Source organism: Anser brachyrhynchus, assembly GCF_964034855.1.
Source record: "Anser brachyrhynchus genome assembly, chromosome: 1".
NCBI lineage: Eukaryota > Metazoa > Chordata > Aves > Anseriformes > Anatidae > Anser > Anser brachyrhynchus.
In genome coordinates, this window is record NC_137694.1 from 156,870,527 (window position 1) to 156,885,368 (window position 14,842).

The 14,842-nt window shown below is 39.2% G+C and overlaps 1 protein-coding gene across 3 annotated transcripts in view; it reads left to right on the forward strand.

Annotated features, from left to right (window-relative positions):
- Window positions 1-34: 34 nt before the first annotated feature.
- The window catches only part of UGGT2 (UDP-glucose glycoprotein glucosyltransferase 2), a 95,050-nt gene continuing 80,242 nt past the window's right edge, over window positions 35-14,842 (forward strand). The window contains exons 1-5 of one of the 3 annotated variants that reach the window (XM_080605997.1): window positions 242-337; window positions 523-565; window positions 1,491-1,573; window positions 10,056-10,186; window positions 10,938-11,050. In XM_080605997.1, coding sequence (XP_080462123.1) covers window positions 10,175-10,186; window positions 10,938-11,050 — 125 coding nt within the window. In that variant the 5' untranslated portion in view covers window positions 242-337; window positions 523-565; window positions 1,491-1,573; window positions 10,056-10,174. Of the gene's footprint in view, window positions 338-522; window positions 566-1,490; window positions 1,574-10,055; window positions 10,187-10,937; window positions 11,051-14,842 lie in introns of all 3 variants that reach the window. The other 2 variants (XM_080605996.1, XM_080605998.1) reach the window with 2 other exon arrangements.

The window sequence follows — 14,842 nt, forward strand, 5'->3', positions numbered from 1 at the left end:
CTCCCCCCCGCCAGCCCCGCTGTTTATAAGTCGTCAGCCGCTGATTGGCTTCTGGACTGACCAATGGCCCGACGGCGATGGCACGGCACAGCCAATAGAAAGACGGCAGCCGGCGCGTGGGCGGGGCCAGAGGTACCCCCTGCGGGGGCGGGGGTGGACGGGGCGCGTGCCCTGCCCGCCATCTCATGGCGGCCGCCGCGCTGCTGCTGCCGCTCGCCCTGCTCGTCCTGCTGCGGGCGCGGCCCTGCCCCTGCCGCGGGGCTCCGGCCTCCCCCCCGGCCGTGACGGCCCGGCTGGCGGCGAAATGGCCGGCGACCCCACCGCTGCTGGAGGCGAGGTGCGTGCGGCCCCCCCGCTGCCTTCCTCCGCTGCCGGGCGTCGGGACGGGGAAGGGGAGCGGCGGCGGTGCCTGCGCTGGCTGAGGGGGGCTGAGGGGCGGGAGGCGGGGGGAGCTTGAGCAGCTTCCCCTCTCCGGTTGTACCAGGTCGTGGGTGGAGTAAAAGTACCTTCCTCTCACCCCAGTTAACTCACGTCTGTCTCACGAATGAAGTAACGGTGTGTAAAGGTGCGTAACGGTGTGTAAAGGGTGTGTAAAGGCGTTAGTAAAGGTGTGGAGCTGTAGTAGTAAAACGTGCCTTGTAAAAAGGCGCTGTTTATGATTATTAATTCAAAGTACAAAGTCAAAATGCTTTCTTCTCTTACGCGTTTCTGGCCCCACAGCCAATTTGGTTTAAAATTGTGCTCAGTTTTTCATTTCAACGTGTTTGCTGCTGCTTGGAGAGCTCCCATGAAAGGGACAACTGCAAGCTTCTGTAATCAAAGGGGTGGCAAACTTCCAAAGTAAAGGTTAGAAAAGAATAAGCTCGTGATAGCAAGTCGATCTTCTTGGCAGGCCTGAGGGGCAATAAACAAACCTTGGTGTTCCCTTAAGAATAACAAAATGAGAAAGTGCTAACATTAAGTGGAAAAAAGGGTGTTTGGAATAAAGCAAACCTTTTATGCTTGTAACGATTAACCCATCTCTGAAAGTGCTCCAGAGAATGGGGACTTCCCCTGCATATCAAAAGAAACATTGTCACTGATAAGTCTGTATTTCGATTAAAAGTTATAACCTGACACTGTGTTGTTATTTGTGTATTTAGCCTCTGTTTAATAAAGTTTGTGCGCTTAAGTAGATTTATATATAACTGTATATTGGTATACACATGGAAAAATAAAGTGAAAAACTGCTTGTGTTTATTAGTAGTCTCTTTGCTTTATAACTCTTGACTGTTGAGTTCAGGTTGGTAGTGGTTTTGTTCAATGTCTCATTTAACCAAAATACATGAGTATTCAGTATTTCATACTGTAGAGATGTTAGGTGATCATTAAATACTTAACACTTTATCGCTTTGTGGTTGTTGTCACTTTAAAGCAACTGAGGATTTTTACTATGGTACATCTTTGGACAGAGTCAACCTATGGACAATTCATTTTTATTTTTTAAACAGTGAATTTATTGCAGAAGATGGTAATGAGAAGTTCTGGCAGTTCTTGGAAACTGTACGAGAATTAACAATTTATAAGCAAGGAGGTAAGTTAAACAGCATGCTAGTATCTTACACTTTACATAATTTTTAAACATCAAGCTAACATATTAGCTAGTTCCTGTCAGGTAAAGTCTAACTCTTCCAACTATTGCTTGCTAGGTAGTTTTCTTTCAGAAAGTTTCAGCATATTTTCTCCCAGGCAATCTATATGCAGGGCTATTGTAAAAACCAAAAAGACAAGATTGACTGAACTGCTCTTTGAGCATGGGACAGAAATGTAAAGATTAAAGATACCTACCTTCCTATAAGATTCAGCAAGAGGAATTGGATATTCAGGCAGTATTTTGTGTAAGAAGGATATTTGAAGAGGAGAGAATCCCACAAAGCTCAAATGAGTATGGTAGCTAAAGGAAAAAGTGAAAACAAAATACCGAAAATGTTTCATACTTGTAGGTGACATTGAGACTGTTTATTAGCTATACTAGTGTCTCAGAATAATACCACTGACAAAGTGGGATAAAAAATCTTGCATGACTAGACAACAGAATATTAGGTTGCTAGAAGTCTGGAGATAAATCCAGTAAACTAACCATAAATGTAAATGAGCCATCCCATAAAGTGTCTTGGAGAGCAGTTTAGTAAAAATTACTAATAAGGTCTCCCCTGAGCCTCCTCTTCTCCAGACTAAACAACCCCAGTTCCCTCAGCCACTCCTCACAGGACTTGTGCTCCAGGCCCTTCACCAGCTTCGTAGCCCTTCTCTGGACATGCTCTAGGGCCTCGATGTCCTTCTTGTAGTGAAGGGCCCAAAACCGAACACAGTGCTTGAGGCAGTTGTTTTCATTTGCTCTTCAAAATAGTAGCCTTCATTACACATGAATGTGAGGACCTATCACTTGGGCCTACCACTAGGAGAGGCTTTAAATAAATTGAATGTTAATGTTAGCAATCAAAAGCTGAAAAGTTGTTCAAAGACCATGCCAGTAATTTCAGTGAGATGACAAAAATCATGCTCAGAATACGGTATATATGGGAGGGAGAAGGAACTTGAGGAACAACACATTTTTGCAAGTATGACTGAACATGAATTTAAAAGAGTTTGTCACGTGCCAGTGGATGGGTCAGTGAGAGCATTATTTGAGTGCTTAGCCAATGCCCAAAGAAGCTGATAGATTTTGGAAATTATGAGGAAAGGACCAGAGACCGGCATGGTAAACAACATTTTGTTGCTTATGATTACATGATGTGCTTTTGTGTTCAGTAGAACATGATGTTCTACTTTCTTTTCTCCCTGCCCTTTTCCTCTTACCCTTCATTTTTGCGGAAAGGATCTAGTAGAAGCAGATGGTATACAAAGAACTGTGATTATAGGTGTGGGATGTAAACTGGAAAGGGAAAAAAATAATTACTCTGTGAGCTAATGAAAACGGGATAGTCAGAAGTATAACCAAAACCAGAGAGGATCACTGAGGACAGTAAACCTTCAGAGCTGTTCTGTGCAAGGGCATGAGGACACGGAAAATGGAAATAAGCTCAGCCTGACCTCTGGCTGTCTACTGGTGGCCTTTTTATGGTGAGTATTGGAACTAATGGTTTTTAATGTGTTTATCATTGCTCCATAGAGTGTCGTGGATTACACCTTCCACAAGCTGGTGGATGGTGCAAAACTGGGAGAAGTCAAGAAGCTGGAGGGCAAAGCTGTTGTTAGAGGGGCGTTGGTAGGCTGGAGAGATGGGCCAGCAGAAATACCAGGAGGTGCTGCAAAGGCACTTTAGGGATTCCTGCACGTGGGCTGGAATAACCTCAGCAGCAGCACAAGCGGGGCACTGGCTGACTAGAAAGCAGTTCTCGAGAACCAGCTGGATATCTTTGTCAGCAGTGCCTTGCATTGCGTTCTCGTGCCTGTGAAAGCCAGCTGCATGCTGTGCTGAGTTAGCAGGAGTGTAGGCAGCCAGCTGACAAAGTGATTATTTCACTGTATGTGGCACTTGCAAGACTGCCTCTGTAGTTATGGGCCAGTTTGGGCCATTACAAGAAAAACATTGTCATACTGGAGCAAGTCTAGGAGAGGATCACCGCAGTGGTTGGGGAACTGGGGTAGACTTAAGAGGAAAGGCTGAGAGAAATGGGTTTCATTCATCCTGAAGAGGAGAAGGGTAAGGGGAGATCTCATATCCTCAGCTGCCTAACAGCAGGGTATGCAGGAGGTGGAGCCAGTCCCTTCACGAAGGTACACAGTGGTGGGAAAAGAATCAGTGGGCACAAACTGAAACATGGAAATTCTGGTTAGATATTAGCGAAAATACTTATGCCATGGGGGTCGGTAAGCCCTGAAACAAACTGCCCAGGGAGGTTGTGCAACCTGCATCCTTGGAGGTACTCAAAACTCTGTGCACAAAGCCATGAGCAGCCTAATCTAGCATGGAAATTAGATCTCCCCTAGGTAAAAGTTTAGATGAGACAACCTCCAGAAGTAATTTCCAGCTTCGATTCTTTCTTTCTTTCTTTCTTCATTTATTATTTATATGCCCAGCTAAGGTACAGCTGGTATGCCTTGAGATAAGACATTTTGTACGTCAGAGTTTTTTTGCTCCCAGTCTTCTGTTTGCTTGGACCAACCTTCCAAGGAATTTGAAGCTTTAGTGACATTTGTTATTAGTGGCACAAATATTTCTAGAAGTTTGCTGCTAGCTACGTGTTTTTTCTACTTCACCTGGGTAAGCTCTTTGAGGATAATTATATTACCAGTAGGATGATTTGCGTGGTCTGTCTTGCCAAAGGATTAGATGATGGTAGCTGGGAACCTTAAGAATGTACTAAAATACTTATTTAATTAAGCATATAAAGCTATTGGTATGTGTATATTTGTTATTATGATCAACAAACTCCTATGTTTATATTGCAGGAAAGTTTAAAGTTCTGGCACCAGGTGTGGGTTTCCTAAAAGTTAATTCACAGTTGAGGTAGTATAATAAACCAGTGCTCTTTCTGAATGAGCGGGGGAGGAAAGTTACAATTTTAGAGGAAAAGAAAGTGGTTATTTAATGACAAAATCACATCAATATTGATTCTTCCAACTTAAAAAGGTCTTACTGAAGTCAATATCCTAAGTGTGAAACAGAAATATTATGAGTACCATATGTATCCAGCAATAATTAAGACATTTTCAGTAGGGAAGTCTGCATTAGGCATCAGATATAAAATGGTCAGCTCGAGTAAAGAATATTAATACTGAGCTACTGGAGTGGCACAGTTACAGAGGGAGGTACAGTAGTATACCTCTGAGGAGAAGTTCGTTCTCTGGATGTTATAGAACAAGCTCTTTCTTATCTGTTACATGTCAAAAGACATTGACATAGAAGAATAATCACGATGCAACAAAAACTGTTTGAGCAAATTAAAGGAGCTGGCTTAAAAAGGATTGGTTGGGGTGAATGATTTTTCAGTTGTACACTCGATATCAAGACTAGGTAGGATGGATGATAATATCTTGATTTTGAACAGAAGAAAATTCCTAAGATAAAGAAATTCTAGATTTGAAGCTGAAAAACTGGGTTTATAGAAGATATGGATGGTAGATTTATATCCGCACATACTACTGAGTATTTCAGAAGAGTCAATAAGTATTAGAGAAACCAAGAGACAATTGAAAGTCTCAAGTATGGTGGCTTTTTAAAAAGTCATTCCTTGGATGATTTCAAACCTGGTGCTTATCAGTCCTTGAAATTTATTATTTTAAATTTGGAATAATCAAATCAACATCAGTTGTTAATTTGTTCATTTAAATATTTAGCCATAGCAAATTTGGTCTATAAATAGTCTGTTTAGCCGTGATGTCTGTAGAAATTAAACAAATCAGGTGGGAACAATGTATGTGGAATCTGCTACATCATTTTATAGGGTTAGTTTGGTTGTTACAACATTTTTTAATAAGTACTCATATCAACCTGGGCATCGTTGAGATCATCAGCTATGAAAAATATCAAAAAAGGATGATTATGGGATATGCTATATTAAATTAGAGTGAGGTCTTCAGGTAGCATGGACAGCATTGTGCATTTTTACTTAACGTGATATGTTTGTCTCTGGTCTTGTGGAAAATTTGGAAATGGGGGTGATGCTATTTGGGACTGCATGTGTGTTATAAAGAACTCAAAGCTGTGAAAATTTGATACTAAAGAACAGCACAGTTACAAAATACTAAAATTGCAGTTTAAACTTTGTGCTGTTTTTATATCTCAAAAGGTTAATTTAGGAATACAGAGTGAAGGTAAGGAGCTAGTTCCCTGCTGACAAATAATAACTTGAGTGTTTACTGTCTTCCTAAGTGGTTTAGTTTGTGTGTTGAATGTTCAGCTACCTTGTAAATACTAAACAAAGAAAAACCCACAGACATTAATAAGGAAGCTGTTTTCTCCAAAAGAATAGAACAATATATTACATATAAACAACAATCATGCAAATTAGCTGTTGCAGATATAGAAGGTTAATCATTGCACACTGTATTAGATCAACATTGCTCACTACTAAATCAGATAAGTATTTTTGTCCATATCAACCATACAGATTCAAGAGGAAATAATACAGTTACACAGGTACAGCGTTTTTCTATAATAATCATGCGATAAAGTACTCCATCTGTACTGGCGTCTTTCTTGAATGTCACAGGGGTTTGACAGGCCAATGATGCTGGAATTGCTGTTGCTTGAGCTCTCCAATTCCCTAACTGATCTATAGATATACACATAGATAAAGTTGGAACAATCCCCAAACTCCAGTCCCTCAAAACGCTAAGCCTATCACGCTGTACTCTTCTGACTTAATTATGTCCCTTATGTTCATTCTCCCTGCATTCTGTGCCTCAGTACTTTCAATTCTCCTGTGGGGCACCAGCACATATTCAGATTACTTCTGTGGTGTGCGTGCTCACTTGCATGGAGTCTGAGGAGCCATGATAAAGACCTTTATTTTCCTTTTGTGACCATCCTGGTCTTCTCCCTCTTTTTAAATTATTTTTCATCTCCCTGTGCTATGAGATACATCTGGAGATTGTGGACAATAAATGTAGGTGAATATGAGTCTACTGCTTAACTTCAGTTGTAGTTCAGTTCAGTTTGACTATCGGAGTTTAGAGAGCTATTCAGCTGACAAATTTAGGCACGTTTAGAGCAACCTAAATAGCTTTTCATGTTTTGTTGGCTGTTAAACTATATTGGCTAGGATGGCAGTTTACAGATATATAGCTTGTATGCATGCATTTAGATGTTTCAAATCTGGAGCTGTATCCCATCGATGTCATCTCATTTAGTTATTTTTTAATCAACTTAGTTAATGAATTTAATGGTAATATGCCATCATGAAACATTTTATGACCAAAACATCTGTTTCTCCTTGGTTGCCTCTAACATTCTAAAAATTTATCATGGCTTCTACTTTTTAGCAGAGAGTGTTGTTAAAAATGTGCCTGAAGGGCAAGCAGTTGTCAAGTATCAAGGAGCAAATACTATGTGAAAATAGTTTAAAGTATATAATAAACTTAAAAAAATGTTTTTTGCATGAGATGGGTCATATAGCTGTTGATGTGGATTAATTTATCTTGCTGAAATTTAAAGAGCTATCACTGTAGTCTGAATGAAGCCAGCAGTTCTAGTATAAATGTAAGTAGTCCAATTAATTTAATGTTAGACAGGAATGTTTATACACAGTTTACGGGAAGGCAAATTCCTGGAAATGTAGAACATGCCATTTTGTAATCCTATTTTTTTTTTTTTGTATAGTGAATAACAGCAAACTGAGTCTTTTGAAATAATTAATTTTCAGGAGGAGGAAAAGGCAGAAAGAAGATCCTAGAGGTTCTAGGAACAAAATGCTAGAGGTTGTAAAGAGGAAAGCAAGAGGATAGGAAGTACTTCATTATTGTATATGAAAAGCATTGCCCAATGCTCGGGCAAACAGTAGGTGAAAAGCCAGTTCAGTAACTCAGACAGTTTTGAATGCTATGGTACCAGGACGTTACTTAAGAAATTTCAGAAATTAAAAGAACAGAGAGACATGAAGAATGTCTTAAGAGGTTTGGGATACTGATTAATGAGTAGAGCTTAGAGAAAGTATTACTTGCTAAAACAAAAAAGAAAAAAAATGTGATGGTATTCTACAATAGCAGAAGTATTCTACAATACTTGGGCAAGGATACAAGGTAGGAAGGAAACTGCCTAGCAGATATGTGATATATAATAATACAAATGAAATCCTGCAAAGAAAATTCAGGGTATCACAGAAGCTATAATTAAAAATATTTTAATCCTGCTGTTGAGCAGAAGCAGTAAAAGACTGGTCAGTCTCTGTAGAGTAGAAGGATGTTGTTTAATGTTTTGGCATCAGAATGGTGAATGCTCAGATGCCAAATTTTTTCTCCAAATTGTTTTTTTGTTTGTTTGTTTGTTTTTAATATCCCAGGTTCTGGATTATTTTTATTTAATCCATCCCAAGGGATCCTTTTCATCAGAACTTGCCAGGCTCAGAAGTTTATTTACATCTAGAGTTGGCCTCAGTTGATGGATAATTCCAAAACTATGGCCTGTAGGGTTATGGTATGTGGTCTAGCATGGTTCCACTTTGGACCCCTAAAGGGGTTTCCCACTGGGACAATCATTCCACTTTCAGAGAAGAAACACTTTTAAATTAAGATGTTGACCAACAGCATAGGTAAATTTAAGCTGGACAGCTGCAATGGTTTACCCCCTCAACTTGCTTTCTCTTTGCTGCAAATTTTCAACTTTATAGGAGAATATTTGAATTTTACATGAAAAAGATCCTGAATCACTGCATTTTACAGGTAGTATCTATTCATGTAAGTAAAATACATGCTGATTACTTAGGTTTTTTTCACCACAGTGTCCATTCTGGACTAGTTTGTGCATGTTTCAGCTGTTCCTACTGTGGAAGACCAACCTCCAGAACAGGGATGGTGCTCAATGTTTCTTATGGTAACAGCTTTGGTTCCTCAACTTTAATTTGTGTTCAAGAATGTCATATGCAGCAACATAGAAAACATGGCCCAGTTCAAACTTTTGATGAGCATTATTCCTTAAATTCTTTAATAGATGCTGGTCTTTTTCTCAACTTGATAAAAGAGTATTACAACTTCTTTCTAATTAGGCTTCTTTCACTGACATGCCTAAGGAAAGCATGAGAATATTTACGTGCAGCCCAGAAAGCCAACCATGTCCTGGGCTGCATCAATAGAAGTGTAGCTAGCAGGCCAAGGAGGCTTCTGAGGAGGGGGAGTGAGACGGCAGTTGTGGTGGAGCTCAGCTGCCTAGCAAGGTAAAACCACAGCATCTCCCCCTCTGCTCTGCTCCTGTGGGGCCCCATATAGAGTACTGTGTTCAGCTCTGGGCCCACCCAGCATAAGAAGGACATGGGCCTGTTGGAGCAAGTCCAGAGGAGGGCCATGAGGATGATCAGAGGGCTCAATGAAGACCTTACAGCAGCCTTCCAACACTTAAAGGGGGCCTACAAGGAAAGATGTGGAGGGACTCTTCCTCTAGGAGTGTAGTGACAGGACTAGGGTTGACAGTTTTAAACTAAAAGAGATTTAGATAGATATTTGGGAGAAATTGTTTACTCAGAGGGTGGTGAGGCACTGGCACAGGCTGCCCAGAGAAGCTGTGGATGCCCCATCCCTGGAGGTGCTCAAGGCCAGGCTGGATGGGGCTTTGGGCAACCTGGTCTGGTGGGAGGTGTCCCTGCCCATGGCAGGGGTTGGAACTGGGTGGTCTTTGAGGTCCCTTCCAACCCAAACCATTCTGTGATTCTGTGGTTATTCCACCTGAAGAATAAATGGAGATTCTTTATTTACCACCACAGTTCTTTATTATAACTTCCATTGTTCCCAGACTCCATCCACCTTCCTTTCTTACTTGGAGTCCTGATTTTGGCTTTGAGAAGGTGAGATTGCTGGGAGGGGTAGGGGATGGGAAACCGTTTCACTTGTATCTCTTCTCGTACTCTTGTTTATAATGCATTTCTAGGGAAGAAATAGGATATGTGAGAGTAGACCGAAGAATGTTGCCAGTAGAAGAGCTTTATGAATGTAAACTGAGTGATTGGAGTGGTCCAAGACTAAATGTGAGGAAATAATTTTAAAAATAATGCTGGTTGACCTTAAAAATAACCTTAAAAATTTGCATTAAAAGGCTAGCATAAGCTTGAAAAATTAAGCTCTATTCAAGACTTTCCATATGGGACTGCAAAGAGGTATTACTGTATTAAGTAGATTTTTTTTTATTGCTGAAAATGACTTAGATGTTAACCAGTGCTATTCTGCTCACTTTTAATTCATTTGTGTTACATTAGGCCTTGAGAATTTGTAGGTGAAGGAAACGATTTTTCAGTGGACAACATTGAAGACTTTTGAACTGCCTGTCAGTGCTAGCATAATATGCAAATATTATGTTAGCACAGATGGATAAGCCACACCATTAGAGGCTAAATACAAAAACTTTGTATTTTTTTCTTCAACAGATTCAGAGCATTCTTACTACAATTTAATCTTGAAGAAAGCAGGACAATTTTTAACCAATTTGCAAATCAATCTATTGAAGTTTGCACTTTCCATACGGGCATATTCTCCAACTGTTCAGATGTTTCAACAGGTGAGTGTATTATCTGATATATTTGGTAAATGATATATGTGGTATTTTGGCTTCAGAGTAAATAATATTTATTATAGTTCAGTAATACACATGCAGGTGTTTTTTGTAGTCAAACCTGATACAAATTATAAAAGGTATGATACGATGTTTCATAAGCTAGTTTTATTGTGAGGAAAAAATCTTTGTGTTTAATTATATGGATAGCTGTATTTTCAAGGTAATTGGGGGGGGATTTGTTCTTTCTTAAAACTCAGTTGTGGGTTTGTTTGTTTGTTTTGCATTGCTTTAAATTTTCCTCTGGGAATTCAGGCATTCCCAACGTAGGAAATTTCCTGTATCTTCAAGACATTTAGATCTGTTATTTAATGGACTTCTCATCTCTCTCATTACAGTATTTCAGAAGTTGAAAGATAGAATAGTCAAATACTGATATCAGCTAAAATTAAAAATGCCTCAGAGTATAGTCTGTGATTTAAGCTTGTGGAGGATATTTCTCAGCCCCGTTTTTACAGAACCTAAAGGGACTTGAGTTTTCTGGAACATTATTTGATAGACTAACTCTTACAAAGGTTATAAGGTCTCAATCTTTTAATATTTTCCATTACTATTTTCACATGTACACAACTTTGAATGGGCTTAATTAGAAACAAAACTCAATGGCAGCTGTGGAGTTATTTTAATCAAAGGGATGTGAGTTTAAGTTGAAGTGCAATCAAAGTATTCTGGTTAAGTATAATTGTTGAAATATTAGATTGCAGCTGATGAACCTCCACCAGAAGGCTGCAGTGCATTTGTGGTTATCCATGAGAAGCACACCTGTAAGACTAATGAAATAAAAAAGCTTCTGAAGAAGGCTACTAAGAGGTAAATTTAATGATCTGTTTTAAGAGGAAAAATAGTTTACTAAAGAAGAAAATGTTTTATAGCACATATGGTATTTTGGAATTTTGCATTCTACATACTTGATATTAACAAGCCCATAAATCCCAGTTTACTGCATATTTAAAGACATACCCATTTAAAGTATACATTCTTTTAAAACAGTTACTTTTGGTTTTGAAATATTTTAAACGCTTAAGGGAATTCATCAATTATGAATCAAATTAGTCTTTTAAAACAAAAACATAGAGCTTTGCTCCTCTAACCCCATGGATAATTTTGTATTTCTTCCCTTTTTCTGGTATGGAATAGTGAAGTTTACAGTGTACTTTCTATACAAGCTTACCATTTTATGCATCAGAGTCAGTACTTCCACTGACAGACCTTTCTATGTTGTCAATGCCAATGCATTTGAGGGTTTCCGGAATGTAGGAGTGGAAGAAAAGTCTACCACAGATGGCATAACTTCCCTTACCTTGTGTTAGACTTTGAATCTATCAAGACTTTCAGCACATTTTGTCCTGTGGAAACTACCATCTGTCTAGAATGAGTTTGGGCTATGAAATAAAATATGTAGAACCTATCAAAATAGCAAACAATAACAAAAATAATGAAAGCAAAATATTTAACCTTTATAAAAACAGAATTAATTTATATTTTTTCAAAACCTTTATGTAGGGCTTGTTTTTGTTTTTGTGTTTTGTGTTGTTTGTTTGTTCGTTTTTTCATCCTGCAATGGTCAAGGTTATCATGATATACATTAGTGTTCATGCCCTCAGCCACTTCATGGAGGTATGTAGAAAGACTACTATGAAAAGATGATTTAGTAGATCATAACACTTGGATTTTTCTTTCTATCAAATACAAAGTGGGAGGAAAGAATTAAATTTGCCTGTTTGGTGCTGGTTGCCTCTAAAAACAGGCTTATGTTCTACGTGTGTGATTTATGGTATTGTCTAAGTCATCAATATAATTACAACCTACTGAATCATTGTCCTTTCCTTAGTCGATAACCAAGGTTTTTGCATAAAGATTTTACTGTCTTATCTGCAGTGTCCCATTTTTAACTGTTATGTTCTGCATAACAAATGTCTCTTATTTTCTTACATAAATTATTTGTTTTAAAATGATTTGAATTCTTCTGGTGATCTATTAAGGCATTATGAGACCTTAGCATTTTACCACAATGCCTGAATATACTGTTCTTCTGAAAGAGTATACTTCTCCTTTAAAGTAGATTTGGCACATTCTTCCTTCTGGAGAAATCTTTCTCAAACTTACACGATTCTGGAAAATCAGGATACTAAACAAAAGAATCATAAAGTATTCAGAATTAAAAGTGTTAGACTGATATGAATCATTAAATTAATTTTAAAAACTCACAGGAAAACTGAAGTTTTTTTGTTTTAAATTGTTTTTCTGTTTTGGGTATTTTTTTTGTGTACAAGTCACATTACAACCTTCATCAGTGGCAACAAAATCTTGTTAAACTTCCTCTCCTTATACCCAGCCCCAAAGTAGATGAATCACTCAAATATTTAGAGTTCCCGGAGTTAGACTTTAAGAAAAATATGTTCCCCTCCAAGTAATTGTTTCCATATTGCTTACAATATGGAAACAATATACTCTGGGTAGCATATGCTCAGTCACTTGTTCTGGAGACATAGCCTAAGTGATACAGGTAGGGCTGTGCTCTTTCTCTGCATTTTCTGTATGGTGTACATCATGGTATATGGAACGATCTCACTGATGGTTCCTCTAAATCACTCATTCTTGTGGCTTTTATGGAAAGTGATCTTTTTGTTTTATTAATGTATGCTCCTTCCTTTTCTATTTCAAACTGTTTTCCTTTGTGTTTCATTTTATTTTGGGGGGGTTTGTCTGTCGTGAATCTTCCAGTTAAGCCAGGTTTAAGCTAGGCTTTCAGTTGTGTCAGTAAGTTCCCACTGTCGAATGGGAACGCTAAGAAATATTCTGTTTTTAGGGATCATAGTTTCAAATCTCAGTGGAAGAGAAAGAAGAGTGTGCAGCATTATTTTGTGAGGATCCATCAGCTCAGCCTGAGATCCAGGAAGTCTCAGGCACTTTGGACTCAGGAGAGCCCAAATGGATAAGGTCTGCATGTCAAGATCAAATTTTGCTTCAGGCATTCCTTTATGCAGCAGCTACGGTGATTTGGTCTGTTTCAGTTACGTGGCAATGGACTGCATGGCTCCAATAGGAAGTGGTTTGTGTGGAGTTGTAATGGGCTGCTCTAGGGCCTCGGACCTTTGAAAGGAAGATCTTGAGTGCTAAAATGGTTGGGATTGCATATCTTGAAAGCAACACTTGGATTTCTAGGGCTCTTGCTGCCAAGAGCTGACACACCTGACGAGAGTCACGCATACTGTTTTGGAACTACCTAGGCAAGCACATAGTCGCCTTCACTACCCTAGTAACTGGTTAATGAGTGCTGGACTCCACATTCATGTATTGTTTTATCAATTTTGTCTGCTTAACTGCTTCTCCTTCCCTTTCAGGTAGCCTTCTCATGAGAATCACTCGTGTCAATAAATGTATTAGCTTTGAGCAGTAAGAGAATCGATTCTTCCTCACTGCTGTTCAGTGTCAAAGCAAAACAGAAAACGAAGGCTTACCTTGAATTGGCAAGGGCTGAATGCTTTAATTCTGAATTTCCAGGTCATTACGGTAGCCCAATGCTGTGTTATTTCACTGCAGCACTTAATTTTTTAGTGAAGCTTGGTCACTATCATGTGAAAAATGCTTTCTTTGAGACTGTCAGTGTTCAGGAAAGTCACGACAGCAGCTGGTACTTTTTGAGATCACGATTCATTCTCCTAGGTGACTGGTTAAGAAAAGAGAAGCTCCCCTGATTTAGGTTTTCAGCGCCCTATGAATGACTGGCAGTTGTCTCTCTGGGTATGAGAAGTTTCAGAAGTCACATCCCGTATGTAAGCTTTCAGTGGGGCGAATCTGGATCTGCTCTTGAACTTATTGAAGAATTGTAGGTGTCATCTGTTTCAGGAATCTGAAACGTTGCCTGTCCTGTCCCGTGATGAGCATGAGAAAGCTTACCTGATATTTTTGCAACACATGGCTGTATGCACCCAAGTTAATTCTCAAGCCAGGCCTCTCCTTTTGTCTCTGCCTTGCAAATGTGATCTCTGGTTGCATACCTACCAAGCTTACACAGGATGTTGATGCTAAGGCTCTGAGCAGGCTGATAAAAATTGTCCCCAATTTGAGTGAGGGATTGAAGCAGATGCTCTCCAAAGATCCCTTCCAGTGTAAATTATTCTGTGATTTTACATAGAAGATGTTCCTTAGCTTTGCATCACAGAGGCTGTGGCATGTGGAGTTGTGCTCACAACTTTGCAGTATGTTTTTTGAATGAGTGTGCAGCTGCAGTGCACGCATTTGTGCAGGGTATGTTGGGTTAGAGTTTCTCAGCTTGCCTTGCAGAGGTTTGGAGAGAGTTTATTGATTCTTCCAGTGTGACTATACAAAGGCAACTTTAAAAAATAAATGTACTTATCAGTAATTAGCACCTTGAGAATACCGCTCAGTTGTATTTACCTGTTTGTTACTTTTCCGTCTTTTCCATTATTTGTTCAAAAGATGTTTGCAGTCATCTAAGAATTCATTTATTGCAGGTATAGAAAGCCTAACTGCAGTCATGGCCTTGAATGAGGAGGGTAGGTGCAATCAAAATTTGCAAAATTAGCTAAATTAAAAGAGCTTGATGCTGTAAGTGAAGCATAACCCCACTTAGTTTCC